Below are 27,417 nucleotides of genomic sequence, written 5' to 3' on the forward strand. Positions count from 1 at the left end.
CTGAAGGTGTCACAGTTGATCGCCAAGGCCTTCATGCCTGGCCTCCACCTCCTGTTGCTTGAATTAGCTGCTTAGTGAAAACTTTTTATTTTTTAATTTATTTTTATTTTAATTATATTTTATTGATTATGCTATTACACTGGTCCCAATTTTTTCCCTTTTGACCCCTCCACCTAGCACCTCCCTATCTCTCAGGCAATCCCTACACCGTTGCTCATGTTCATGGGTCATGCATTTAAGTTCTTTGGCTACTGTATTACCTGTACGTATTTTAAAAGAGGCAAACACAGTAGTGACTGCGGTGAGATGAAAGAACCAGCAGTGAAGAAATTTAGGGATATGCCTTTGAACAGGGAATTTTCACTGGCTGCTGACAGTGTTCTCTGTACTTTGGAAATCTTTTCAGGAACTTATAGTAAATCACAGTAAATTGTAGGGCTAAAGTGTGACATTACTTGGTATTAATTTCATTGCTAAATTTTATTTTATGGGGGTGTCTGCATGTTCAAAACTTTGCTCTGCTCTTGCTATCATTTAAAAAATTATTTGGAACACTTTGTTTACATTCTTCCAAACTCAAACTTTAAAAAAATTTCCAGAGAAACAGCCTAAGAGTTAGCTGGTACTGGTTAATAAAATATGGCCTGATAATTATATAACACTTGTGGCAACACCCATTTTTTTTTTTTTTGAAAACACATCAAGGAAGACACATAGTTGTATCTGAACACTCCTTTAGCAATACTGAATCTGTACCAACCTGTTTCCTTTCTCGTCTTTATCCGTATCTTATAAGCATATCTCTTCAGATCAACAAGTGCCTGACCAGATTCTTTATCATAAATCAATTTAATTTACTTAACAAACATTAATTCAATGTTTACTATGTTTTAGATATTATACTTTGACATTAAAGCTCCCGTGGTTTAGTGGACAAGAAAAGAGAGGCAATGTAAATAGTAAATAAGTACTAAAATATGGGTGTCAGGACCTGTGTGGGGCCTGGGATTTTATCCTACTTAAAATTAGTCTTTATCATTTCATGGATGCTGTCAAAAGACAACAACTCCTGGGTCAGCAATATAGAACTTTATTAGTCACTGCACAAGCAGCGACCAGGGCTTCACACTGGTTTGTATTGGATGCGCATGATCCCTGTTATGGGCTGAAATGTGTTCTTCCGTAATTCATATGTTGAAGCACTAATCCCACTCCTCAGGATTTGACTGTATTTGAAGAGAAGGCCTTTAAATAGATGATTAAGTTAAAATAAACCATCGTGGCAGGCACTAATCCAATCTTACTGGTGTCCTTATAAGAAGAGGAAATTTGGGCACACACACACACTGGGATAGTCTGGGCATAGAAGAAAGACCATGTGAGGATGCAAGGAGAAGGCAGCTATCTGCACTCCAAGGAGAGACGCCTCAGAAGAAACCAAACCTGTAGATGACTTGATCTTGGTCTTCCCGCCTCCAGAACTGTGCGAAAATAAATTCTGTTGTTACAGCCACACAGTCTATGGTATTTTGTTATGGCAGCCCTAGCAAAGTAATATACCCCCCAGATCCAGTGGGACAATGCAAAAGGACTATCATAAATGCCTGCATTTCAAGAGAAGCACACAGAATTTAAGGAGTTACTGCTTTTAGAGTACAGTGAAGTAAGCCTGCTCTGTATGTGTGAGGAGAACTTATCTCATCCTTCCAGGTCACTTGCGGCAAACCCGTGAGAAATGGCAGGGGTAAAGAATGTTCAAGGACTTACATTCTTGGCATAACCACAAAAATGTCCAGGGATGTTCAGGGCCCATGGCAAACTCACTGTGCCAACATGAGTACATCCTATGAAGGCCAGTTAACCTAATCTTGGCAGAATTCAGAGAGACTTTCTGAAAGAGATTATGTCTGTGCTGAAACATCAGAGTCAAATAGGAATATACGGCCAGAAGAGGGGCAGGTCTTTCCAGGCAATGGAATACTCACACACGAAAGTTGAAATAATTGACGTACTTCAGGAGGTTTCTGTTCTCTTTCACAGTCATCTCTATATTGAATTCCAATCTCAGACACATAGAATTACAGTCAGTGTGTGACTCAAAAGTCTACATTCAATATACTTTTGTGAATTGCACTGACTCCTGGAATCCTCACATTAAAAATACGTAAATTTCACAGCTATTAACTGTCCCCTTGGTTCATAACATTTTTACCCCTCTCTAGTAACTGCTCCTCTTTTTTTTCCCCCTTCATAATCCACAGTTGACAATGAGACATTGTAAAACATCACCTTAACCCATGGCCACAGCTGCCTGGCCCATAATCTGGAAACCGTCTCATACTGAACTAATCAGAATCTTCTCTTAGAGAGTTTAAAAATCAAAGTTAAGAGATTTAAATTTGTAACTGACTGTTCTCTTAAACAGAGGCAATGTAAACTTTACCATTTATTGCCTTGTAGAGGAAATGGAGTTTTCTAAATAAGGCACTATATAGGCCTGGTACAGTTTATAAGCAGCATTTCTGCCCTTGGCTTCAGTGATATCCTTGTAATCCTCATGATAAATTCCTCTTTTGACATTAAAGAACTATCTCATTTTCAATGTCATTAATTAATGAACGCCTTACATGGGATTAGGTGAGTTTAGATCCATAAAATGCAAAAATATTTAATTAATTTCAATAATGTTTATTCAGCACCCAATTTGTCATGAAGAACTTACACTTATTTCAGTTCTTAGGGTGAATTTTAGATTGTGAGGCAATTGGTTTAAATATTAACTTGCATTCATAATCTCAAAATGTAGGGGTGTTTCCTCTCATTTGTCAGACACTCATCCCTAAGCTAATTGACTGTGCTCAGACTCTTAAGGTCATGTAAGAACATTGTAATCATGTGGTGTTGGTGTTGGGGGAGGGACGATCAGTCAGGAAATGGAGTTTCCAGAGAAAATAAAAAGCATTTCCTGGAAAGACAATTATATCAGTATCCACTATATACCTCCAACACATTTCTAGGAGTACTTTGAGTTTACTCTAGACTATAATGACAGCAGAGTCTGGAAAGGATGGTTGGGGAAGAGAGCTTGGAGGGAAAATTAGTGCTAGCATTTATTTTATTAATACATGCTTCCTAAAAGTTTTCATCACAAGGAAAATTTTTTTTTGTTTCTGTGAGATGATGGATGCTAACTAAATTTATTGAGGTAATCATTTTGCACATTATGTAAGTCATGTTATTATGCTGTACACGTTCAACTAATAGAGTTGTATGTCAATTATATTGTAATAACTGAAAAAAAAATGTTTCATAAAATCCAGTACAAATTTCAGTTTTTTAAAAGAAAAGAACACTAAATATTCTCCTGGATAGTAAATCTTTTTTTTTAAAGTATATTTTATTGATTATGTTGTTACAGTAGTTCCAATTTTTACCCCCTTTGCTCCCCTCTGCCCAGTATCCCCCTTCCCTCTAGCAATCCCACCCCCCTTACTTCACGTCCATGGGTCATGCATATAAGTTCTTTGGCTTCACCCTTTCCTATATTATTCTTAACTTCCCCCTGTCTATTTTGTACCAACCAATTATGCTTCTTAATCCCTGCACCATATCCTCATTTCTCCCCCAACCCCCTCCCAGCTCATAACCCTCCAAACGATCCCCATACCTATGATTCTGTTCCTATTCTGGTTTGCTTAGTTGGATTTTGTTTTTATATTTTAGATTCAGTTGTTGATAGTTGTGTTTGTTATCATTTTAGTGTTCACAGTTTTGATCTTCTTTTTCTTCAGTAAGTCCCTTTGACATTTCTTATAATAATGGCTTGGTGATGATGAACTCCTTTACCTTGTCTGGGAAGCACTTCATCTGCTCCTCCATTCCAAATAATAGCTTTGCTGGATAGAGTAATCCTGGTTGTGAGTTGCCTTTCATCACATTGAATACTGCTTGCCAGTCCTTTCCTGCCTGCAAAGTGTCCTCTGAGAAATCAGCTGATAGTCCTATAGGCAACCCTCTGTAGGCAACTCTCCCTCTCTCTTGCTGCCCCCAGGACTCTCTCTTTATCTTTCACCTTTGGCATCTCAATTATGATGCATCCTGGTGTGGTCCCCTCTGGGTCCAGCTCGCCTGGGACCCTCCGTGCTTCCCGGACCTGTATGTCCATCTCCTTTGCAAAATTTGGGAAATTTTCCTCATTTTTTCAATTCTTGCTTCCTCATTCTACACTGGTTGACTGTTTTTATCTTCCTTATGTTCCAAATCACTGATTTGAAGCCCGGTTTCCTTCCCTTCACCATTGGTTTTGTGTGGATTTTCCTTCGTTTCACTTAGCATAGACTTCACTTCTCATGCATTTGGCATTTGCCATACTCAAGCATATCTGTCAAGCCTGTGAGCATCTTTATCACCAGTATTTTGAATTCTGCGTCTGTTGTCTATCTCCTCATCTGTTAGGCTGGCTATCTCCTTGTCACTTAGTTCTCCACTGAAACCTTGATCCAGTTCCCCTTTTGGGCCATACTTCTCTGTCTCCTCATTCTGACAGGCTCCTGTGTTTGTCTCCACATCCCAGGTAGAGCTCTCGCTTCTGTTGTAAAGGGTGGAGCCTTAAAGATTGTCAGTATGGGGCGACCTGCTTTACCCATTGTGCTGTATGTGGGAGAGGGGTCCGAGAGGGAACAATGCTGCCTGCCCAGCACTCGCCCCTTTTCCAGGCACCTCTCCCACTTCCGCACCAGACTGGGGCCTCTCTAGCTGCTGCCCTGGCCATCATTCCCAGAGTGGTGGGTCTGTGGATGTTCTAGAACTGTGGGGGCCCTTTAAACAAACGGACTCTGCCGAGAGATTGGCAGTTTCTGTCTCCACCCCAACCCCCACTGGTCTGCACAGTCAGAAGCAATGAGGCTTGATTTAACCTGGTGCTGGGACTGTGAGTTGTGAGGTCCAGTGATAAGCTGGGAACGCTCCCTGGGTGTCCCTCCTGACTTTTTAAAAAGTGTGACTGTGCTTTCTGCTGGCCTGTCGCTGCCGCCACTGCTGCTGCCACTACACCATGTCCTCTCTGCCCTGGCTCTGCCCCTCCTACTTATCTGGATGAGTGTTTCCTCTTTATATCTTTGTTTGCTAGACTTCCATGCAGTTTGATTTTCTGGAACTTCTGGTTGTTTCTAGTTTTGAGGTAGTTATATTCCTTCTTAGTTGTGGAGGGAGACGCAGCGTATCTGTCTACATCTCCATCTTGGCTGGAAGTCCTGGATAGTAAATCTTTTAAAAAATCATTAATTTTTTTACCTGTATACCCACTGCTATATTCTAATTGCATAATATAATAATAATTATACTCACACATCTATTTCTATATATACATATGTGTGTTATTTAGTTTTTAAAGTATATTTTATTGATTATGCTATTACAGTTGTCCCAATTTATTCCTCTTTGCCCCCCTCTGCATAGTACCCTCCTTCCCTTTAGGAATTCCCCCCTTAGTTCACGGACTATTTTGTACCTTCCAGTTATGCTTCCTGATCCCTGCACCACTTCCCGCTTTCTTCCCCTTCCCTTTCCCAGGTGATAACCCTCCAATTGATCTCCATATCTATGATTCTGTTCCTGTTCTAGTTGTTTGCTTAATTTGTTTTTATTTTTTACATTCAGTTGTTGGTAATTGTGTTTGCTGTCATTTTACTATTCATAGTTTTGATCTTATTTTTCTTAAGTCCCTTTAACCTTATGTATAATAAGGGCTTGGTGATGATGAATTCCTTTAGCTCTACCTTGTCTGAGAAACACTTTATCTTCCCTTCCATTCTAAATAATGGCTTTGCTGGATAGAGTAATCTTGGTGGTAGGTCCTTGCTTTTCATCACTTTGAATATTTCTTGCCAGTCACTTCTTGCCTGCAAAGTTTCTTTTGAGAAATCAGCTGATAGCTTTATGGTAACTCCTTTGTAGGTAACTCTCTTCTTTTCTCTTACTGCTTTAAGATTCTTTTTATCTTTAATCTTTGGCATTTTAATTATGATGTGTCTTGGTGTGCTACTCTTTGGGTCCAACTTGTTTTTGACTCTCTCTGCCTCCCAGATTTGTATGTCTAGTTCCTTAACCAAATTAGGCTAGTTTTCTTTTATGATTTTTTCAAATAATTTTCAATTTCTTACTTTTCCTCTTCTTCTTTTGGCATCCCCATGATTTGGATGTTAGCACTTTTGGAGTTGTCCCAGAGTCTTCTTATATTCTTCTCATATTTTTGAATTCTTATTTTTTCATTCTGTTCTGGTTGAATGTTTATTTCTTCCTCTTGCTCCAAGTCATTGATTTGAATCCCAGCTTCCTTCCCTTCAATGTTGGTTTTCTGTGGACTTTTCTTTATTTCACTAAGTGTAGCTTTCATTTTTTCCCTTATGTTTCTGCCAAACTGAGTGAGTTCTCTGAGCACCCTGATCAACAGTATTTTGAACTCTGCAGCTAATAGGTTGGCTATCTCTGTTTTGTTTAGTTCTTTTTCTGGCATTTTGTTCTGTTCTTTCATTTGGGCCATAGTTCTTTGTCTCTTCAATTTGGAAGCCTCCTGTGTTTGTTTTGGTGTATTATGTAGGGCTGCTTTGACTCTCTGTCTTAGTGCACCTATTAAGTTGTATGGAGCAGAACCTCAGGTATTCACCAGGGTGGGCAACCTGCTTCATGGCTTTGTAGTTCTGCGGCAGGGGAAGGGTCAGAGAGGGGACAATGCTGCTACTTAGTTTCTGGAGGTTTTCCCAGCACTTGCCCCATTTCCAGTCACTGCTCCCACTTCCTGTATGCTACTGGTGTCCTTCTAGCTATTGCTCTGGTAGTGGTTTTCCAGAGGGGAAGGGTTTGCATAGGTTCTAAGCCCTTGCAGGTCCTTTAAAAGTGGACTCTTCTGAGACACAGGCAGTTTCTTCTGCCACTCTAACCCTCACTGGTTTTTACAGCCAGAAGTTATGGGTATTTATCTTCCCAGCATTGGCACCCTGGACTGTTTGGTCTGGCCTTGGTCTGGGATTACTCACTCTGAAGGTATCCCTCCTAATTTTATCAACCACACATAAATGGGGGACTTCCCATTCTGCTGCCACTGCTCTGTGCCACACCACATCCTCTCCACCCCGGCTCCCTGCCTCTGCCCTTCTTACCCATTTGGATGAATTTGGCGTCTTTAAATCCTCCATTGTCAAATTTCCATACAGTTTGATTTTCTGACATTTCTGAATGTTTCTTGTTTTGAGGTTGTTATTCTTATTGTGGTTGTGCGAGGAGGCGAAGCATGTCTACCTATGCCTCCAGCTTGACTGGAAGTCTATTTACGGGTTTTTTGTTGTTGTTTTAGTGGATATTGCTATCCTGCCTCTCTCCTCCTGTTCTTAAACATACCCTTCAACAGCGCCCCCTCTGCCCACCCCCACCCCCTGTCACAAAGCAACTGACATTAATAGCCTAGCATATATCCCTCCATATGTGCACATGCATATGCAGTTTTTTTTGTTAATATTTACAGAAATGAGCTTTTGCTTTTTCCACTCAATAGTACTTGTGCAAATTTTTCCAAGTCCACTTACATAGTTTTTATTCTTTTTAATGGTTTTATAATATGACATGTGTATGTTCCATTAATTTATTCACTCAATGACTTATTAGGTATTCACTTTGTTTCCAGTTTTTGCTGTAAACATGTGTAAGTTTATGTATACTATTGCTTTTATTTTTATTGCTTTCTGGGGAAAATGAATATGGTAATTCATTGTGTTAGCTCACTCATCTTCCTGATTCTGCATCTTCCTAGGCACAACAGAGACAGCAGCTCCCATAGAAATCCAATTCTGTGACATGGTTTTCAGAATTGGTCCTGAACTTTCAGCTTATTGTCTGTTTCCTCAGCTCTACCAATGTGGTTGTGAGCAACATATATACCCTTTAATATATCCTTTTCTATTTGAACCATCTATGGAGGATTATATTGCCAATGACTAAAAATTCTAGCTGATCCAATGTATTTTAAATTTCAATAAAGGACAGCAAAAATATTTTGAATAAAATACTGCTTATATTCAGGTTGATGACACTCTCCTGTCCTTGGTAGAGAAAAAGTTTCGAGCTGCTTTTCTATAAAAGATAAATCAATTTGTTTAGCAGGAATTAACATTACATGTCTTATATTCCAATTAGAAAGAGCTGCTTATCTTTCATCAGTGCTACTGGGCAGATGACCCACCTCCATGTAGCTCTCTCTTCTCCTGTACATGTACGAGCTCTCAGAGAAATGCCAGACTTTATTCATTCCTCCTCTGTTAGGCAACCAGGTACAAAGATCTCCATTTGTTGGTTGGCTGCTTTTTGGTACAGATGGAATGGTTGATCTCATTCAGTAGCCACCAAAGATTTGTTTGAATGCTTTTTTAGTCTGCCTCTTCTCTTTGTAGTTTTCTTGAAACTTTCAAATTTAAAAGTCATCATTTGAGCCCTGTCTGGTTTGGCTCAGTGGACTGACTACTGGCCTGTGAACCAAAAGGTCATGGGTTTGATTCCTAGTCAGGGCACATGCCTGTGTTGCAGGCCAGGTTCCCAGTTGGGGACTGATGTTGTGTCTCTCTCATACACTGATGTTTCTTTCCCTCTCTTTCTCCCTCCCGCCCCCCTCTCTAAAAGTAAATAAATAAAATCTTTAAAAGTCACTATTTGAGGATGGGAATAAAAACTAAGTCAAGCTGTGCATCTATTTAAGTAATTTATTTCAACACAGGCATTGTTTTAAATTTGCACTTTGTCTTGTAACACATCTCATATTTAGAAAACAGGTTTAAGAACAAGTATATAGAAGGATTATTTGACAACATTTTAACAAAAGTGCTTAAGGCTGATTTGTTTCAGAACACAGAAGTGCCTGTCACAAAGAGCCCCTATGTGGTAATACATTACAAACTTTCTTTGAAAATAAAATATTTACATATATACACTGTACATTTAAATGGGGTATTCTGAAGCATTATTACTATTTTTAACAATAAACTCTGTGCAATAAGGCCTTTATAACCATCTGGCATTCAGTGGAGTATATTACTTTTATGGAGGTGTGAATTTTCCAGTTTGATTTCCATCTTTACCATAATCAAAATGGACTTTTTTTCATCACCTCCAATACAGGCACAAAGTTACCTCCTACACAAAGTCACTTTTATTAGCTTATCATAAACCAAAGTTTTGTTAGTAGCAATTAATTTGACAACAATGCACTTACAGTGTAAGGGAGTAAATTATTTAGAGGAAAGTCTCTAAAAATAAAAATAATCTCATTAAGCCCAATTTTAAATGGACTTTACATGTAAAAATTTATCATTACATAAATTAGTCCATTTTCCAAACAAGTTGATAATTTACTTCCTGGTTTATTCCATTTATGTGAATATTTATTGTAATAATCATTACACCTTTTAGAAAACAAGTTATAAGTATAAAAATTACTATTAGAAATTATAGCTATACCAAAAATGAACATTAAAAAGCAACAGTTTGTATGTTAAAATACATAGAAATTTCCTATACTTCTTTAATGAAGTGTTTTATAAAAGTATAAAACTATAGAAGGTGCTATTTTAATGAATTTTCTGTTTTCTTGATTCTTAAGCCAGATAAGCAAACATTACAAACAGTGTGAGTGTTGACCATCAATTACCTTTGAATTCAGATATAGTAGGTTCTAGTGCAAAAAGTCAGGGCCCCAAAGTAGTTGTTTCTCCTTCCCTTAACTTACCTATGTTAAGAATATTTAGTTACAATGTTGATATAACCTAAACTCAGTGAAAAATAAGCTAACTTCATTTCACCTTTTGTAGCATACATGTATATTCAGGTATATACTGAACTAGAACTTGCTAGCTGATCATTTAAAAAAATCAAGAATTTTAATATTGAAATACTAACTGAATAGCTTCAAATTACATAGAAACATAGGTCATGGTTTATAAAAGTTTTACTTAAATAATCAGATAAATAATAAAAGGGAAAGGTAGAATTTATAAACATACATAAAACAAAAAATGTTATTTTTTGATACAAATTTAAATTGAAAAATTCAGAAGAGTTCATTTAAAATTGCATTATCAGTTTCTTTAAGATCAAGATTGTTCAGAACCTGAAGTTTAAAATAATTTACAGATTTAAGGATTAGCTTTCATGTTAGTGACTACATCTTCATTAGTTTTGAGTTGCATGGGAACAATGTAAACTTGCCCTGGCATTTTGCTTCTGGACAAGACAATGATTTAGAAGATAATATAGCACTTTAATTTTATCAGTTCCAGATGTCCATCTTCACCAACACCTATCATTATCCTTAATTCATATGGATGAAACAGGCAGGTGAGAAAAATAGAAAATAATATTAGATCAGGAAGCAAATACAAACCAAAGAAGATGAAATCCACTTAATGTTGACCTTCATAGCACTAAGATCCAGGATGTCATGCTTTTTCCGTAGTTTTAGCGAATTATCTTTACTCTGATTAGGAAGAGAGAAATCCCCAGAAGTTCTGCATGGCAACTAAAGAGTTAGGAAAGTCATCAGGGTGCATGGGAAGTTATTTCGTCTAGATAAATTATTGAAAGAATCAGTGACAAGCCCTTAGAAGCTCTACCTGATAATTTCCCAGGGGTTGGTCAATGATCCCACAAAGTCTGCGAATCTCAGATATCAGGTCTGACCTGACAGCTGTTTAGGGACCTGGCCAAGGCTACCATTTGATACTTATGACTAAAATGTTGCACATGGAAGAAAGGTGTTCTATCTTGCAATGAAGAAAATAGAAAAATGTAGTCTGGAGATAAGGGATAAACCAGTTGTTTAAGACAGCTGTAGTAATGGTGTCAGTCTCACAAAGGCGTGTGTACTTATCTCCACCCTTCAGTTATGTTTCTTTCCTGGGCAGGATTTTGTGGCCAAGCCTTCTTCTGTACCCTCAAGTTACTTGGCCCCAGTCCTTGATTTGATTAAAATTCTGCTCACAATCATTCAGCCAATTATTACAAACATTTTCAAAGGAATTCCTAGGAGTACAAGTGTTGTTTGGCTTATGAGGAATTCTGCTCCTCATCTATTATCCCAGCAAGCATTTCAGACAGGTGCCTCTCTGGCTCCACTGTGAATGTAACAGGATGTCCTTATGAAATTTCCCTTATCTTTGTGTGAAAGAAAAAAAAAGACAAACACAAAACCTAGACTTCCTAAATACTGATGAGTCAATCAGGATGACAATATTTACTCCATTGTCATCGTCCCTACATTTACTTTAATGCCATGTGTATTGAGTGTGGACCAGAGGAGGCAATAAGCATTTTGCAGTTGTACTGGGTAACAAGTTTTGTGTCTGGGATCTTAGGGTTGTGAATCACATGAAAGGTGTTTAAAAAAAAGTCAGGGGGAAAAAAACAGAAAGACAAAATTTAACAGTGAATTAGAGACTTAATTGGGTATGGGGATGAGAGCTAAGGATATATAGTCAGAAAATAGCAGAGAATTCCTTAAAACAAAAATGTATTGCTCTGGAATTCAGGAAGTGTACACACACACACACACACACAAAGAGGCTATGGGGTGGGGAATTCAGGTTGCTTCAGAAATAGATATTTTTTAAATATCTGTCCTTTCCATGGACACACACATTTACACTTTGTTTCCATTATAGGTTCTTGGAGAAAAGATTGTGCATTTTATTGAAAAAGCCTCACAGTTCGGACTCTTTGTCACCTTCACCCAGGTAGTATTCGTCGTCTGTGGTCGTGTCTGTGTCACAGTCTGAGTCTCCTGGAGCATCTTCATAGGTGTTAAGTGGTGCATTTGGAGATAAGTCATCCTCTGGCATCTGACTGCTAGGAGAGTCTGAGCTCCATGACTCCACTGGGTTAGGAGGGTGAATTACATCATCTTTCAGGAAGCCAGGGTTATTCAGAAAACTTGGTTTCCATAACCTTCCTTGTGTGAGTGACCTCTTTACATTCTCCAAGAAAGCCAACTGCTGTTCTTTCCCAAATATTCCATAGTCGATAGGTCTGGATATAGATGTTGCAGACTTGAGACCCATTTTCATCCTGCTGTTATACAAAGCCCAATTTTCATTTTCATCACAAGATGGAAGTTCAGAGGAAGATTTGAATTTTCGACTGTAGCCATTGTTGTTAGAGAATTCATTCCCAAGGGTCAGGTGGCTCAGGGCATTGTCAATAGAAGTGCTTTCAGAAAAATGGCGCTCCCTGGCTTTTGGAGGATGGCTTTTGCGTAGCAGATCACCGTGCACATGGATGTTTTTTAAACTCTTTGAACGATAGGGGTGTGGCTCAGGATCCCACTGCAGAGCTGCAGCACTCCTGTGTTGTGGCTGACAACTAGCCTGGGGGATGCTTATTGTAGATTTCTCTGAAGGTTCCACTGGAAGATGAAGGTTCAGCCTCCTCTGATGGTCAGAGAAGTCAGCTTTCCTGAGGCTGGTGAATGTGGGTTGGGTCAGGCTACCTGACTCTCTTCCCCAGATCTGAGCTGTTACATCTTTAGAATTCTCATACTTTGGTGGTGATTCTGAGATATTTTTAAACTCATTCTGATGTGTTTGTGAAATGCTGTTAGACTTCAGATTGCTTACATGTGGAGCAGCTTCTCCGTTGGATATTACAGTAACGGGGAGAAGGTTCTCAGATTTCTTCACATCCATTCCATCATTGTTCAACCTGCTTTCATCAGTGGATTCTGTGGATTTGGGAGGAGACTCAGGGGACAGTGGGTTTAATTCTGGTGTGCCAAAAGATAAACCACTGAAGCCAGAACCGTTCCCACTTTGGGGGAAAATAGTAGCTACATGTCTTCTGGGGCTTAAATCTTTAGCTGGAAATTTTCTGCTTGCTTTGGACATGGCTGCCAATCTGTGTTTAACTGAGGATCTGTTTTTCCCCTTTTCTAGGTCATCCAAGCTGGTTTTATTTTTATTACTTCCTTCAGGAAGTGAGGGTTGATTCCATGCCAACCGCTGCATTTCATCTTTAGCCTTGCCCTTCTTTGTTGGATTTACCTCCTGACTTCTTTGAGGTAGTTCTCTGGGTTCAGACTGCAAACTGTCTAAATCTCGTTCACCTGAACAAGTCTCTTCATCAAGATGTAGTTTGTGCAAAACTGGAGTAAGAGCAAAGATTTGCCTTTCTGAGTCAGAAAGTGCTTTATCAGTCTTTTTTGGGAACTCTGCTCCTCTCACTTTCCTAGGTTGCAATCCATCGGAGCTATCATCTTTAGCTCTGTCTATGACGTCTTTCTGAAGACACTTTGCACTTTCGGTAGCTGTGGTGGCTATCCCACTACCCACACACTCCCCAGAACTTCTTCTGGTTTGGTGATATTCAACAATCCCTTCTGCATGAGCTGGAGGATTAGAAGGACCACTGTCAGGTGATTTAACAGAGTGCTGACAATTTTCAGATTTCTCTTCTGCAACATTTTTTTCTTGAAGAATTAATGAAGCATGCAGGGTTTTACTTTGCAACTTTTTTCCTCTCCTTTTCCTGCTTTGTGAGTCACCTAGAGGTGTTTTAGCTAAGTTATCTGGTGAAATCTCTCTAGTTTTAGATTCTTGTTTATGAAGAGAAACATTCGCCTCAAGAGAAGCTATTTCCTCTAGTGTAGGTTCTGAGGGGCTAGCACTTGATAACTGTAAAACAGTCACCTTTTCAGTGCTGGGAGTAAGACAACTGCTGTTTTCCTGAGCAGAGCTGACCAGCATCTTCAGTTGTTCAGATGATGAAGTTCCGGACTGTTCTTGGGTGGAATAGTTCAGTTTCTCTTTTTCTAAAGCATTGGAAAATGTTACGGTCCCCACTTTAGTTGATCCTGGAAGTGAATCGATATTTTGAGTATACTTTTGAAGGAGATTACATAATTTTTGGCTGTGTTTCATTGGTAGAGTGTAATATAGTGAAACTACCTCAAGACACTTGACATTATCTGCATCACCAAAAACAGAAAACATACTAGTAGTCTTTAATTTATGTAATGTTTTCCCACTTTTTTTCCCTGACATATCTGAACAGAAAGGTAAAGGGTCTTCATTTGAGAGGAAAAATGTCTTGGAGGCAGCAGTTTGACAATCCTTTTCAGTGCATTTTTGAAAGTGTTCCTTTTGGTTGTGTCTTTTGGTTAAAGAACAATCCCTAATAGATGAGTCTCTTTCCAGAGGGTTAATGGTTTTCTCCCGAGGTATTAGCGTTAAATCAGAAGCATCTATGTCTGAGACCAAGCATCCTTCTCTTTCATCTCTTCCAAATGAGGCATATGATACTCCTGAAGGACACGACACAGCCCTCTTCATAAGGAATGGAAGTGGTTCTTCTCTAAGGGAAGCAGATCCAATGTTTGTCATATTTGTCATCCTCTCTGTGGCTTCAGGCACTACTGAAGCTGTGTCTGAAACTACTTTGGAACATCTGCTTTCTGACTCAGAAGAACTGGGATTGAATTTATTTGGTGTCTCTTTCCCTATTGGATCTTTCCAATTACTTTCAATTTGAAGTTGAAGTGGCTGATTCCTAAATGAAGGAGCCTTTATCTTACTTTCTGGCTTCATACTACTAGTGAGAAAACCAGCTGTTTTTCTTGGTAAGGTACAATAAATTGTATGAATCTCAGGAGCCTTGGAATCACTTTGATTGACTTCAACAAGGCTACTGCTGCCACTTGTGGGTGTTGATTTACTTTCTGTCTTGCTCAACTTTTCAATATAGGATATACGTCGTCTTATTTTTGCTTTTCCCTTTCCAGCCCTGAAAGGAGGATGTGAATGGTATTTGACATCAACCACTTCATTATTTAAAGGCACATAACCATCATCACTCTTTTCAGTTTCTGAGGGGCTCAAGGTAAACTGATTATTTTGATGCTTGCTATTATTGTCTTTTTTCCCTCTTTTTCCCAAAGAGGGATCTTTGCCTGAAAGACTTCTTCTGGAGAACGTTGCAGTAGAAGGAACCACAAGAGCACCATGGGAAAAATTATTCGATGGAGAAGAATCTGGCAGTGTACCTGATGATGGACCTACAGAGTAACATGGGATATTTTGGCCAGCAGTTGACTTGCTACAGTTGGGAGAATGAGTTTTGGTACATTGTTCTTCCTTGATATTTAAAATAGCAGATTTTTCTGAAGATTGTGTATTTTGATTACCAGTAGAGTCAGAGCTCCAGAGGCTATTTTCAATAATGCTTGAACTGTCTTCATTACTTACTGTTAATTCCTGGTGACAACCTTGATTTAGACTGGGAAAAGATGATGGTGTTCTGCTTTCCTGAATGAAAGGAAAGGAAGTTGCTGAGCCAAATTTTCTGTTTTCAGTATAACTCTTATATTTTTTTAGTTCGTTGGCTTTATCTCTCTGTGATATATGAATTTCAGAGCTTTCTTTCCTGGAAATAACTTTGGGTGACTTTTTTGAACTTATGGTGGTAGGTGTATTAAAAACAAATCTGTGGGTCTTAGCTGAGTCTTGGGAGAGAAGACTTTGAAAATCAGCTAAAGGGTTAGAGATTGCTATCTCTGAAATAGGTCGGGGCATTTCATTTCTTGTATTTGTCTGATTCATCTTGTTTAATTGTTCTTCTTTTTCCATAATAGATTCATTCAAGACTTTCTCACTATTCACTTCTGTGACCAAGATATTGGGTTGGCTTTGAGTAAGAGGTGGAGAATCAACTGAATTGCTGTTGGTCACAGTGACTTCTGTGTAGCTTCTTATTGGAAGGGAGGCAGGCTTAATTTTCTGCGAAGTGACTGTGGGATCCTGAAAGTTGGGACCCTGATGATTCCCTCTGTCATGAGGAACCTGGGGAAAGGAAGTTTTGAATGAGGATGGTAGAGTCTGAGCAATTCCAAATGAGTAAGGTTCTTGGTTTACATGTACTTCTTTAGGAGAACTGTCCTGTTGACATTCTAACCCACAAGATTTGATGTGATAGCTTGAACCAATCATAGAACAAATATTTGGTGTGCCAAAATGAATCATTTGGTTCCCATTACCTTGTGACACCTCCATGCTCTCCAGTGTGGATGTCTGAGAATCAAACTGCGAGGGATGTAGTTCTTCTTGGTCTCTGGAAATTGTTGTTCTATAACTAGGTGAAAATGATTCCCAGTGTTGAGAAGAAACATTATGGCCATGACCAGGTGATTCACTATTTGCTTCAGGGGAAATCATTTCCAAGTCTCTGTCAGAAGAAGTGAATGGTTTCCTGCTTTGATGAAAGCCAGACCAGGGAGAATGTTCTTCCTGTTGGCCCCCAAAAGAACCATGTCCAAATCTCTGTTCCCTGCTTCGTCCAAAGGTATTGCTAAAGAAAGACCTAGCAAATGGGTTGTCTTGATGGTAGAATGGCATATTCTCTGAGTTCTCAAATGGGTCAGGACTCCTTGCTCTATCCATGGTGGAATTTAAACTTACACTTTGGTAAACACTCTGTGAATGATAAAATCCATAGCTCCTATTCTCCTGAAAACACTTGGGATACATATACTGGTCAGCAGGGTCAACTTCCAGTAATAATGGTGCCCTCAGAAACTCTTCCTGATTTGGCCTTTCTCTAGAAGAATCTGATCTATTCCATATGATGGATGATAAAGGAGTTCTCTTTGGGTTCTGCTGGTGGGTTGGTGGTATAAATCCATTCTTGTTCTGAGTTGTGGTTGGAAAATGTATGCTTCTTGCTGTGAAATACTGTGTAGCTGGTGAGGCTAATTGCCTGCTGTCAAAACACAGAGAACTACTACCAAAAGTATTCTTTTGCACATAATCTTCTTTTAAGACTCTGGGCTCCTTTGTCCTATACATATCATAAATCGTCCCTATTCTAGAAGAAAAGGTTTTAAAACCTTCTCTAGGGGTTCCTGGTCTTAGGACATCATAGATAGACATATTAGAAGTTTCATTATAGTGATTTTTGTGCCTTCGTGTGGTATTACCATGTCTGTTCCCAGTGGAGTGAAAATGACTGAACTGTGTTCTCAATCCATACTTGAGAGGTGTTCTTGCATTCACTGAGCTTGGAGACTGTTCCTGAGCCAATGTGCTATCCAAATCATCTAAAACTGAAAGGAGAATATAAGTGGCTTTTTCTGTATAACATTTTGTAGTCTAATAATACTTTGAGTTGAGGCCCCTCTTTAAGAAACATAATCATTTATAATTTCATATTTGTCATATCATCATAGATGTGGTGACAACAGTTTTGATTATATTTTTAAGATAGTCTGACTTTTACAAAGCTGTAGTGAAAGTTTTTCATACGTTTCAAATCATACTTTGTCAAAGTTAACCTTCCATAATGCCTTAAAGGACATAAAGGACAAAAAGCTACTTTTTTTTTTTGGTATAACGACAGATTTTAATCGTGGTTTCTTTTAGTATACCTTTTGTGTCGTAGGTAGTTAAAATATTTCCAGATATGTCACAGGATTTTGATACAAATGAGAGTCTGTAAACAACATGTGATTTCTCAGTTCTATCATTAAGAAAACAGCATTACCACCAAAAGTTTAGCACCTAATTTGTAAACACATTTATTTCGATGGATTTGAGCAATACATACAATTTAAAGTTCTATGCCACATTGTTAAAGGATATGCTAATGATATATTATTTTTCCTGTAAAAAGTAAGACCCATTGGCACTCCTTTAATAAAGCACTTCTTATTGTGTCAGGCACAATTCTAAGCACTTAATTTATTAACTCATTAAATCATCACATAACCTTATAAGATTGGTGTTATTACTAGTCTCATTTTAAAAATGAGGACAGTGAGGCCGAAAGAGGTTAAGTGAGTGGCTGAGGTCACACAGCCAGTAAATGGACCCAGGCAGTCTGTCTCCTGGGGCCTCACACACAACTGCTGTGCCACACACACCACCTCTGTGCCACAGGAGGTCACTTTTCACATTAAAAATAAAAAAGAATTATAAAGATGATTTTACTATGAATTCACAATGCTACAAGGTTGTGAAACTGCCATTGCCAAATAATGTTTACTTTTCTCTCGGAAGCAAGTTCAGAGAATGGTGTCCAAGTTAGGGCCCAGTGACTGAGGCCAACCCAAGGCCCAGGACACAGGCTTACTATATCCAGTCTCTGTGGGCTCAGACGAATCACAAGATATTTTAAGTTGGTTGATGTTTGCTTGAATTGTGTTTATTTAATCATATTTGGCATCTTTTCCTCAATAAAAGCCTGTTGGAATTTAAATAGAACTATAATCTTTTAAGGTTTTAAGATTCCCTAAAGCCTGCATTGTAGTAAATATAATTTTACCATATTCATTTTACATGAATATAAGTAGATTATATATTTATTGAATAAGTGTTCATTAAAGAAAATCAAATCTGACAAGAGAAATAAATCATGGGATTATTTAAATTGCTGAAGAAGTTTTTGGTTTACAGAAATCTTTCATTCTGAGTTACATAAAAGGTGCACTTTCCTAGGTTAAAATTATTTATTGTTAAAATATTTGATTTTTACTGTTCAATGAAAGGGAAAGTGAGTGTAAGCAGGTTGTACTGAGGTGTCAGTTATGTCAGGGCAGGTGCTGAAGGGGTTTTGACATCTGACCTGGATTATCCTTATCCTATATTATTTGTCAGTTGGTGCTGTTAAGTTTGAAGAGTGAGCAGAAGAACTAATCTTGATCACTGAGGATCTGTAACTAAGGAATTCTTCAGGAAATGATCCTGTCAATGCTTTAATGAAAAAAAAAAATTATCTTGTCTCTGAAATAATTTATCCCACATTTCCATAAATAAAATAATCAAGCAATACCAACTCTAAGGTGGAACAAAAAAATAAAAAGAAACAAAAAATTATGTAATGAGTAATAATATCTGCCTTTAAAACTAATTGTAATAAAATCTCTTGAGTATTTGTTCTCCCTTTCAAGCTGTTCATAGTTTTTCTTTCCTGAAATAAAGCATTTTGCTGACTATAAAAGCAATATGTGGTTATAACAGAACACACAGTAAAGTAATATAATAATAATATCCATTGCATGTCATACTTTTGGAATTTGTACAAGGTTAATTTTTTAACAACAATTAGATTTCATCACAGTGCATTTAGGTAGTCAGTAACAATAAACGTGTATTAAGAACACTAGACTTTATAGATGGATTTTCTACAGGCGTATTTCCTTTTCACCTGAGGTTAAATATGATACATTATTACCATTTCATAGATTTATCAGCTTTGGTCTGAGAATATCTGTTTAGATTATATTTAAGTATAATATTCTTTAATATTTGTGTTAATAGCATATAACAGCCTCCTTTTTACATAAGGTAAGCAAGAGGACTTCAAAAATAAAGTACAAAGTTAGATATGTTTTGAGCATTTCCATACAAACTGTAATTGTTATTTGCTTTAGTACTAGGAATTGCAAAGACACTGTAATGCGTAGGTTTACCTCGGAAAAACTCACTCTCCAGCACAGAAGCATCCCACGGAGGCACGCCACTTCCCTCTCTCATGCCTGCTGGCTTGGGAACAAATGCACTCTCTACTGGTTGGTTTTCCAGAGATGAATTGTATATTTTTACCTGATAATTTAAAAATAGAAAATGCAATATTATTTCTGGAGCTTCTGGAGCTAGAATACTCACATGTTCCCACAAAAATGCCTCAAGCTAAAAAGTACTAGTCTAAGGACTGCAATCAATTTTCCAAACATTTGTTGCCAACTTATAATGTTTTGTTTCTGTCGTTTTCAAGTAATCATGTAATCACAAATTTCCCCATATCTACATTACTTCTTTTTACTACGAGTCTTCAGGCAAGATGTTGAGTACTTCTCTGCCAAAGATTCCTAAAAATCTTAAGTAGCACTACACAGGAAAGAAATTGATCTCCCTTAAATTGGAAGTATTGTCTCCATGGCCCTAATGGCTAGAATTTTAGATTTCTTAACACTGTTCCTTATTCTGTCAAGAGCTGTTAACTGAAGCTTGTAGTGGACCTTAAGATTTGTGAACTTGTTCACTGCATATTCTTAAAAATATGTAGAAAAGTAAAAAAAAGAAAAAAAGAAGATTTGTGAACTTGTTCGATCTGGCTAAGAAAATGTGTTTCTATTCACAGAGTTCACATAGAATGGTAGAACCTACCTGACAAATATAAGATCCTAATTAGTAGTTCTGAAACAAAGGTGCTGAAAAGTATGACTTTATACAGTTTTTTTTTTTTTTTTTTTTTCAAAAATCACTGCTAGTTTTACAGGATCTAGGAGAATGATGCAGAGCTAAGGTTGTTTTCTTTACTAGCAAATGTTTATTTTGATTTCATCAATCCATCACTGCCCTATTTTCAAGTTTTAATTTGTCCTCATAACCTTGGGGGAATTATCCACTCCCACACCTTCACTTTCTTTTGCCAAAACTCCATTTACATTTCCTCTTGTCAAACTGGCTCTGTCACTTTCTGACTCCACTTTGACTAATCCTGCACCCATCCCTGGACCAGGCAGCAGGCAGCCACTTCCCATTCTAGGTCTTTGTTTTTAGCCCACTCTGCTACATGGTCCTTGTCTCTTGAATCCCCTTCTTTCCCAAGTTTTCCCTTTCCATTTGATGTTTAACATTATGTTTCATCTCACCCTGAATACCTAAGACCAAATATCTAATCTTCGCAAAACTCCAGTTTTTCTCCTTCTCCAGCACAGGTCTACCCAGTTCTTAAGTTCAGGTTTCCTTAATCCCTACATTCCTCACAATCTAGTATTTTTCACTCCTGCCTAGTATTTTCTCTCTCAAGATCTAGGTCAGTTATTTAGGATAGAAGCCCTGCCCATATTTCATTGACTTGTGGCTTCAGTTTAATGGGCAAGCTGTAATTGACTACACACAAAGGAGATTTATTACTAAGAAAGAAACAATCCAATAATAATTTGTTGGTCATTGGATATAATTTAACACACTACTATAAAATTCAGAAGTCAACAAGTGCTACAAGCAAAACATTACTACAGTGAGATACCAACTGTAGTCAATAACACCAGAAACTAATCATGTGAGAAATAAGATCACTTACAGCTAAATTATTTTTGCTCTAAAATGCATCAAGATATTGTTCTCTTTTGTGCCCTTCCTACTGTCTCTCCAAGTCTTTATCTGTGCTAATAATAATTAGTCATGCAGCCCTGGCTGCTGTGGCTCAGTGGATTGAGCGTCGGCCTTCGAGCCAAGTGTCGCTGGTTCGATTCCCAGTCAGGGCACATGACTAGGTTGCACGTCAGGTCCCCAGTTGGGGGCACGAGTGAGAGGCAACCACACAGTGATGTTTCTCTCCCTCTCTTTCTCTTTTCCCCTCTCTTTAAAAATAAAATATACAAATAAATTATTAAAAAAAATAATAATAATTAGTCATGCATCTTAGAAGTTCATTCCTCCCAAATGTAGTTTTGGTAGTTAGTACAGACTAGATACATCTGATTTAAAAAACAGCAAGCATCATTTTCTCTCAACCATTTAACACCCAAGCAAACTTCAAATTTCCTCTTTATAGACCAGAGTATATTCTTTTGGTCTTCTGGATCACAGCGCTTTGTAATAAAATATGTATACTGAAATGAAAAAAACAAAAACAAACAGGACCTGAGGGCTCAGGTGAAGTGATGCACCTCTTCAACCTGGGAAGGATGGCTGTCATCTAGAGACCCTGAATATAACCTCCTGTGGTGATATGTCTGCCAGACCCTCTACTTCAAGACCAATTCTACTCACCCAGCATGTTAAGAATGCTTCCAACACACAGAAATCTAAGTTATATGACTAAGAGAAAATATGGAGAATTTATTTACACTCAACTTTAACTCTGCAAGAATTTTTTTCCAGGGATAAAATTTAAAAAAGTAAATGCTAGTCACTGGTAGGTATCAGACAGAGAGAAGACTAAACAGTATCAGTGCCCTACAGACCCCTTTAATTTAAGCTGTGTGGAATATTAGTAGTAGTAGTAGTAGTAGCAGCAGCAGCAGCAGCAATTATACATTAATTATTCTAGGCAATGTGCTGAGGGCTTCATATAAATTACTTTATTTCATTATTTTAACAACCCTATGAGATTGGTACTATTGTTATTCCCACTTTGGGAAAACTAAGGTTTCAAGAGATCAGGTCATTTGCTTCAGGTCACACTGGTGGAGGGAAGGATTCCTTTCCAGTCTGTTGGATTACAGTGCCCATGCTAAATCACCTCTCTCTACATTTTTTGTTGTTTGTTTGTTTATCAACATACTACATCCCAGCAGTAGACATCTTCTCAGGCCACACACAGACTTAGAGTTGCTGAAAAGCACCTAAAATTTCCTGATACCTAGAGTGGAGGTAAAGTCCTCCAGGGCCTGCAGCACAAGGATCTTCAGTCAGGCCTCAATTTTTGACCCAGAATCCCCCTCAAAATAATGCTCCATGCCGTCAGATTGCCATAAAAAATGAAGTGTCTTTCCCATTCCTGGCCTAGAGAATGAAGTTCAAACACCTCTGTACAGCAAAATGGTGTCAAAATCATTTTCCAGTGTTTGATTTAAGCCATTCCTTTCCAAGTGTCCTGTGCTCTGAGTTCACTACACACAGTTCTCTTAAGTGCTGTGCACTTCTTCTAGACCCCCATGTCTCTGTTCCTGATCTTTGCTCCTTCTCCTCTTCTTCTGCAAAGTATCAGCTGACCCTTCAGAGTCTAGTTCATATGTCATGGTCTCTGTGAGCCCTTCTCCAATTCTCCAGGAAGAATGAATTACCATAGTATATTTATATGCATCTCTGGTGTGATACCTGTTACATCATATCAAAGTTGTTTACATTCTTTACACTTTTACTTTACCACTAGACTTCTCCCCTTCCTCCCTATCACACACATCAGTCTTCACCCTGATCTACAAAAACAGGGATTTGAAAACAAATGAGTCAGGACCCTGGAAGTAGCCCAACACCTAAAATAACTAAGAAAGCACAGTATTCTCCTTTGTGTCCTGAGCACCTAACATAGCATCAGCATGGAAGAGACTGCCTAATATTTACTGAATTGAATTCTAAGACTACAATACTATTTTCCACTTCTATACTTGTCTAACACATTTTTTTGTATACTCATTTGGTATCAACCATCTTATATTTGATAACATTGCTCATTTATTCATTTTTTTGATATGCTTTCAAAATATCCGATCTCATTTGATCCTTAGAATAAATTTGTGAATTAGGTGAGTATCATCATTCCCATTTTGCAGATGAAAAAACCAAGTCTTGGGTAAGTGATATCAATAATAAATGGAAGCAATGACTACTAACGCTCATATGATCTGATCCCTAACCCTGTTCTTTCCACTATTTTGTTTTTTACTGTTTTTTTACTAATGTACACATCTTCAGTTGGATGGTAAACTGTCTGAAGACAAGAACATTGCTTTAAACCTTCCACACCCTTGATGCTCACAGTTATGGATTGATTCACAATATACCAACGTAGAAAATTACATAGATAAGATTTCTAATAAAGATTATTACAGAAATTGAGACACTGAATATTGACAATATTAGGACTCTACAGAGGTCCATATCCTGGTTCTGCCCCTTAATAGTGTATAACTTTGAGCAAGCTACTTAGCCTTTCTGTACCTTAGTTTCTTTATAGGTAAAATGAAAAAAAATTATAAACCCCCCACCTCATAAGATTAAATGAATGAATAATTGTAAAACACTTTATAATGATGTTCAGCCCTTAGTAAGGCCTGTTAGCCATTGCTATTCCTCTGTGGCTTCAGAGGGTTTCCTGGAGGACTCCTGATGATGCGCGCAGTCGAACAAGCTAGAAAAATAACCCAAAGGGTTAGAGGCCAGCATCTCAAAATGCTGGCGTTCAGGATCTCAGTTATATTCTCGAACATGGTATGTAAAATAGGCTGAGCAAAATGAGGTCTTTTAACCAACCCTGATTCAGTCTCCTGGTATTGATGCAATTCTGACACGAGACAAACAACCCTGTTACAGAGTAACCTTAGCTCTGAGTACTTCCTGGGTAGCCAAACCTGCAGAACAGCTGTTGGAGCTGAAGCCTAAGCTCATTGATGTTATCAGATGCCTTGGTAAAGTCAACAAAGTAATTTTTCAAGGTGTTCCTTAATGTGTCTTGTGTCTGCTTTCCTGCAAATGTCAAATTCTCCAATGCACTTTGTGGCTTAAAACCACTCATTCATTCCTTCTTTAAATTTCAGGTTGTTTCAGGCAGTGGGGATACACAGGTGGGCAGACAATCCTGGCCTCAAGGAGCCCACATTGACCTGGTGTGCTAAGTACATTGGAGGTGTGTTTCTAGGAGTGCAGAGGTGGCACAGCACCTAACAATAGGGCCCATCAGAATTTGTTCAGAGATGAGGAGTGTTCAAGTGGCCAAGGTCATATGTTTTGTATCTATTCTCATTGATGGTGACCACTTGGACCTTGGATTCCTCACCTATAAGGAGATGGTTCTCAACTGGCCACAATTTGCTCCTTAAGGAACATTTGGCAATTTCTGGAGATAATTTTGATTGTCACAATTGAGTGAAGAACTACTGACATCTAGTAGGTAGAGGCCAGGGATGTGATTAAATATCCTACAATACACAGGACAGCTTCACAATAGAGAATTATTCAGCCTCCAAAGATAGCAGTGTTGAGGTTGAGAGAAGCTCTTAGCTACATGTCTCTAAGTTTCTATGTTTTCTGAAACCTTTGTTTCTTTTAAACCAAAGCAAATGTTTAAATGTCAGCTTTCTCTCTCCTGAGTGGAAGGTTATCTGATAATGTAGTACAAGCTCCTATAAAGTGCGCCATTCTTGCCAGGCTGTCAACCCAGTTGGGGAAGTTCATTACCTGTAACATCAATAGCCAACTTTCAGCTTTCTGCAGGCTTAAGGGGATAGGACTTCCACTAATAAATAATGGGAATCTACGTATCATACAAAATCTTTGTTTCAGAAAGTAGTTTCATTATTTTCTCCCTCCTGCTTTTCATAAAAGTTATTAACTGGAGTCAACAATCACTGGTTTGAGTTGCATCCCAGATCATATCTTTTAGATTGACAGGCTGTGAGCAGCAATCAAGAGTGCCGAAGAAAGAAATATATTAATCCTCAGATTTGATTTTTCAAATCCCAAGGATTCGAAATTAGCTCTACTGTTTTATTACTTCCAGGCATTTTTATTCATTTTTTTACATTCCTCATTGGCTTCAGATGCCATGGCTCTCACATGGTAGAGGCCAGTGAGCTCCGAGCACTTCTCCAAGGAAAAGTGAGAGTACAGAAGCATCTGGAATGGGCCTCTGTCCTCTTAGAGAGCAAAGCTCTATGTGTGCCACTTCAGTCCACTGCTTAGTTAGAGGAGAGGCTGCAAGTAGCGAGCCACTGGGGCTCATATACAAACAGGGCTTGGGGCTGACGCAGCTGTAGGCATTATGCATCAACTTGTAGGCTGTGGAGATGTAGAGGCCCAGATTTTCTAATCCTGACTCTACTATTGACCAGTAACTCCTTGAGCATGATCTTTAAATTCTCTGACTTCAGTTTATTCATCTTTAACATGGGGACAATAATAGTACTTCACAGACTTCCTCAGAGGATTAAATGAAATTATCTGTCAAGTGGCAGTTGGTGCTGGTGTCATGGTTGGAGCTCAAGTATGTAAAAGAGAGAGATAGGTTCAGTGTCATCAGAGAGAGGGAAAGAAGTAGCATTGCTCTGAAGGAGAAAGGGGGCTCTGTTTATATGCATTCCTCACCAGAATTCTACCCCATGCTTTTTGCAAAAAACAAAAACAAAAGAGAAAGCGGGGGAAAGAAAGGTAGGTCCATGTACTAAGATGACAATGAATTGAAGAATTATACTACTACCCTCCTCCTGCACTCTTAGGTCTCTCCTATAATTCTTTCATTTCCAAATCACATGAATTACACAGAAAGGCATATGCATGTGTAGATCAAAAGTTAAGAGCATGAAAAAACAAAAAACTTACAGCTTCTCAATCTTGTAAACGTGAACACAGAGAATATATTTAAGTCTAAGCCCTTGGTGGAGAGTCATGTTGGGGCAGTACTCTCATGGGAACTTGTTCTGGCCAAATGCATCTCACCTATCAGTGGCTTCCACTTTGAATACAAGTGATGCTCTTACCCAGAAGAGATCCAGCCCTGATCCACATTGGCTTGGAAAAGTGGCAGTGATGCCTCTTGCCTCTTCCTCTGCCCAGTGCTTTTGTACTGTACAGTGACACATGCGAAAACATCAGAGATGCCGCCGATGGTGTGATGGACACACAGTGGCCTCACTCTTTCTTGGCAGAGCCTGCTTTCTGTTTGAGCATTTCAGTACCAGAGCCAACTGGAAACCAACCGTGAATGGAAAATTTTGAATTCTCTAAGAGAAATCTAAGTTTCTTAAGTAAATTTAAAATAGAGCCAAAGAGAAACCTGTTTAAATAGGTAGCCAGCCAGAGATGACATTAATTATAAATTCCTTAGTGTAACCTTAAGTTTTCACTCACTTACCACAGCAGGTCCCCTCACAGACACGGCAGGTCCTGCATGCCTGTCACATCTGTGGAGAAAAAGTGAAATAATTTGTTTGAAGAAGTGCCTAACTTTTATCAGGAGAAAAATCAACAGCCATATGCCATTATGCTTTGATATCTTGAGAAGATATAAACATGTTTCTAATGTTCTGTGGGAAGACATTTCTTGGTTAGTGCATTGTTGATAAAAATTTCAGAGACCTTTCCTATGATTGCTTATGTTTTTACATCTTTGTCACTCAGATAGCCAAGAAGAAATTACATAAAAGTGGGTTTGCATTTGAATACAGAATGAGATATAATAGCAAAATGGTTACATTTGCTGAGTCCTTGTTATGATTATAGTCAGTGTTCTTACATTCTTTGTTCATGTTAACTTATTTAAATACATCAATCTCATAAACAGAGTAGATACTATGCCTAGTCCTAGGAGACAGAGATACAGAGAAGTTAAAAGATACTATCCAAACTCTGTATCAGTGATACTCAACCTTTTTCATCTCATGGCACACATAAACTACTTACTAAAATTCTGCAGCACACCAAAATTATATGTTTTGCCAATCTGACAAAAAATTAGGAGTTTTGATTCATTCACACCGAATGGCTATTGTGTTGGCTGTTGTCATTTTTTCATTTGACAGTACCCCTGACTAAATAGTCAGATACTGCATGTTTTAAAAATTCTTATGGCACACCAGTTGCAAATTGCTGCTCTACACTTTTGCCAGTGTGATCAGTATAAATTGAATCATGCCACTTCCCTCCTTAACATTTTAATGATTCCCATTTG

General features: G+C 38.3%; 1 protein-coding gene and 1 long non-coding RNA gene across 4 annotated transcripts in view; one reads left to right on the plus strand and one right to left on the minus strand.

The window, feature by feature from the left end:
* LOC150018866 (uncharacterized) overlaps positions 1 to 27,417 on the plus strand; it is a 121,318-nt gene that overhangs the window by 93,273 nt on the left and 628 nt on the right. The gene's annotated exons all lie outside the window — the stretch shown is intronic.
* The window catches only part of LOC150018869 (exophilin-5-like), an 81,039-nt gene continuing 65,202 nt past the window's right edge, over positions 11,581 to 27,417 (minus strand). For all 3 annotated transcript variants that reach the window (XM_090265894.1, XM_090265893.1, XM_090265895.1), the window contains 3 exons: positions 26,602 to 26,650; positions 19,490 to 19,622; positions 11,581 to 17,125 (listed from right to left, as the gene is read on the minus strand). In XM_090265894.1, the coding sequence (XP_090122020.1) occupies positions 11,739 to 17,125; positions 19,490 to 19,622; positions 26,602 to 26,650 (5,569 nt within the window). In that variant the 3' untranslated portion in view covers positions 11,581 to 11,738. The remainder of the gene's footprint in view (positions 17,126 to 19,489; positions 19,623 to 26,601; positions 26,651 to 27,417) is intronic.

Source organism: Furipterus horrens, unplaced genomic scaffold (assembly GCF_987537825.1).
Source record: "Furipterus horrens unplaced genomic scaffold, mFurHor1.1.pri manual_scaffold_2, whole genome shotgun sequence".
Taxonomy (NCBI): domain Eukaryota; kingdom Metazoa; phylum Chordata; class Mammalia; order Chiroptera; family Furipteridae; genus Furipterus; species Furipterus horrens.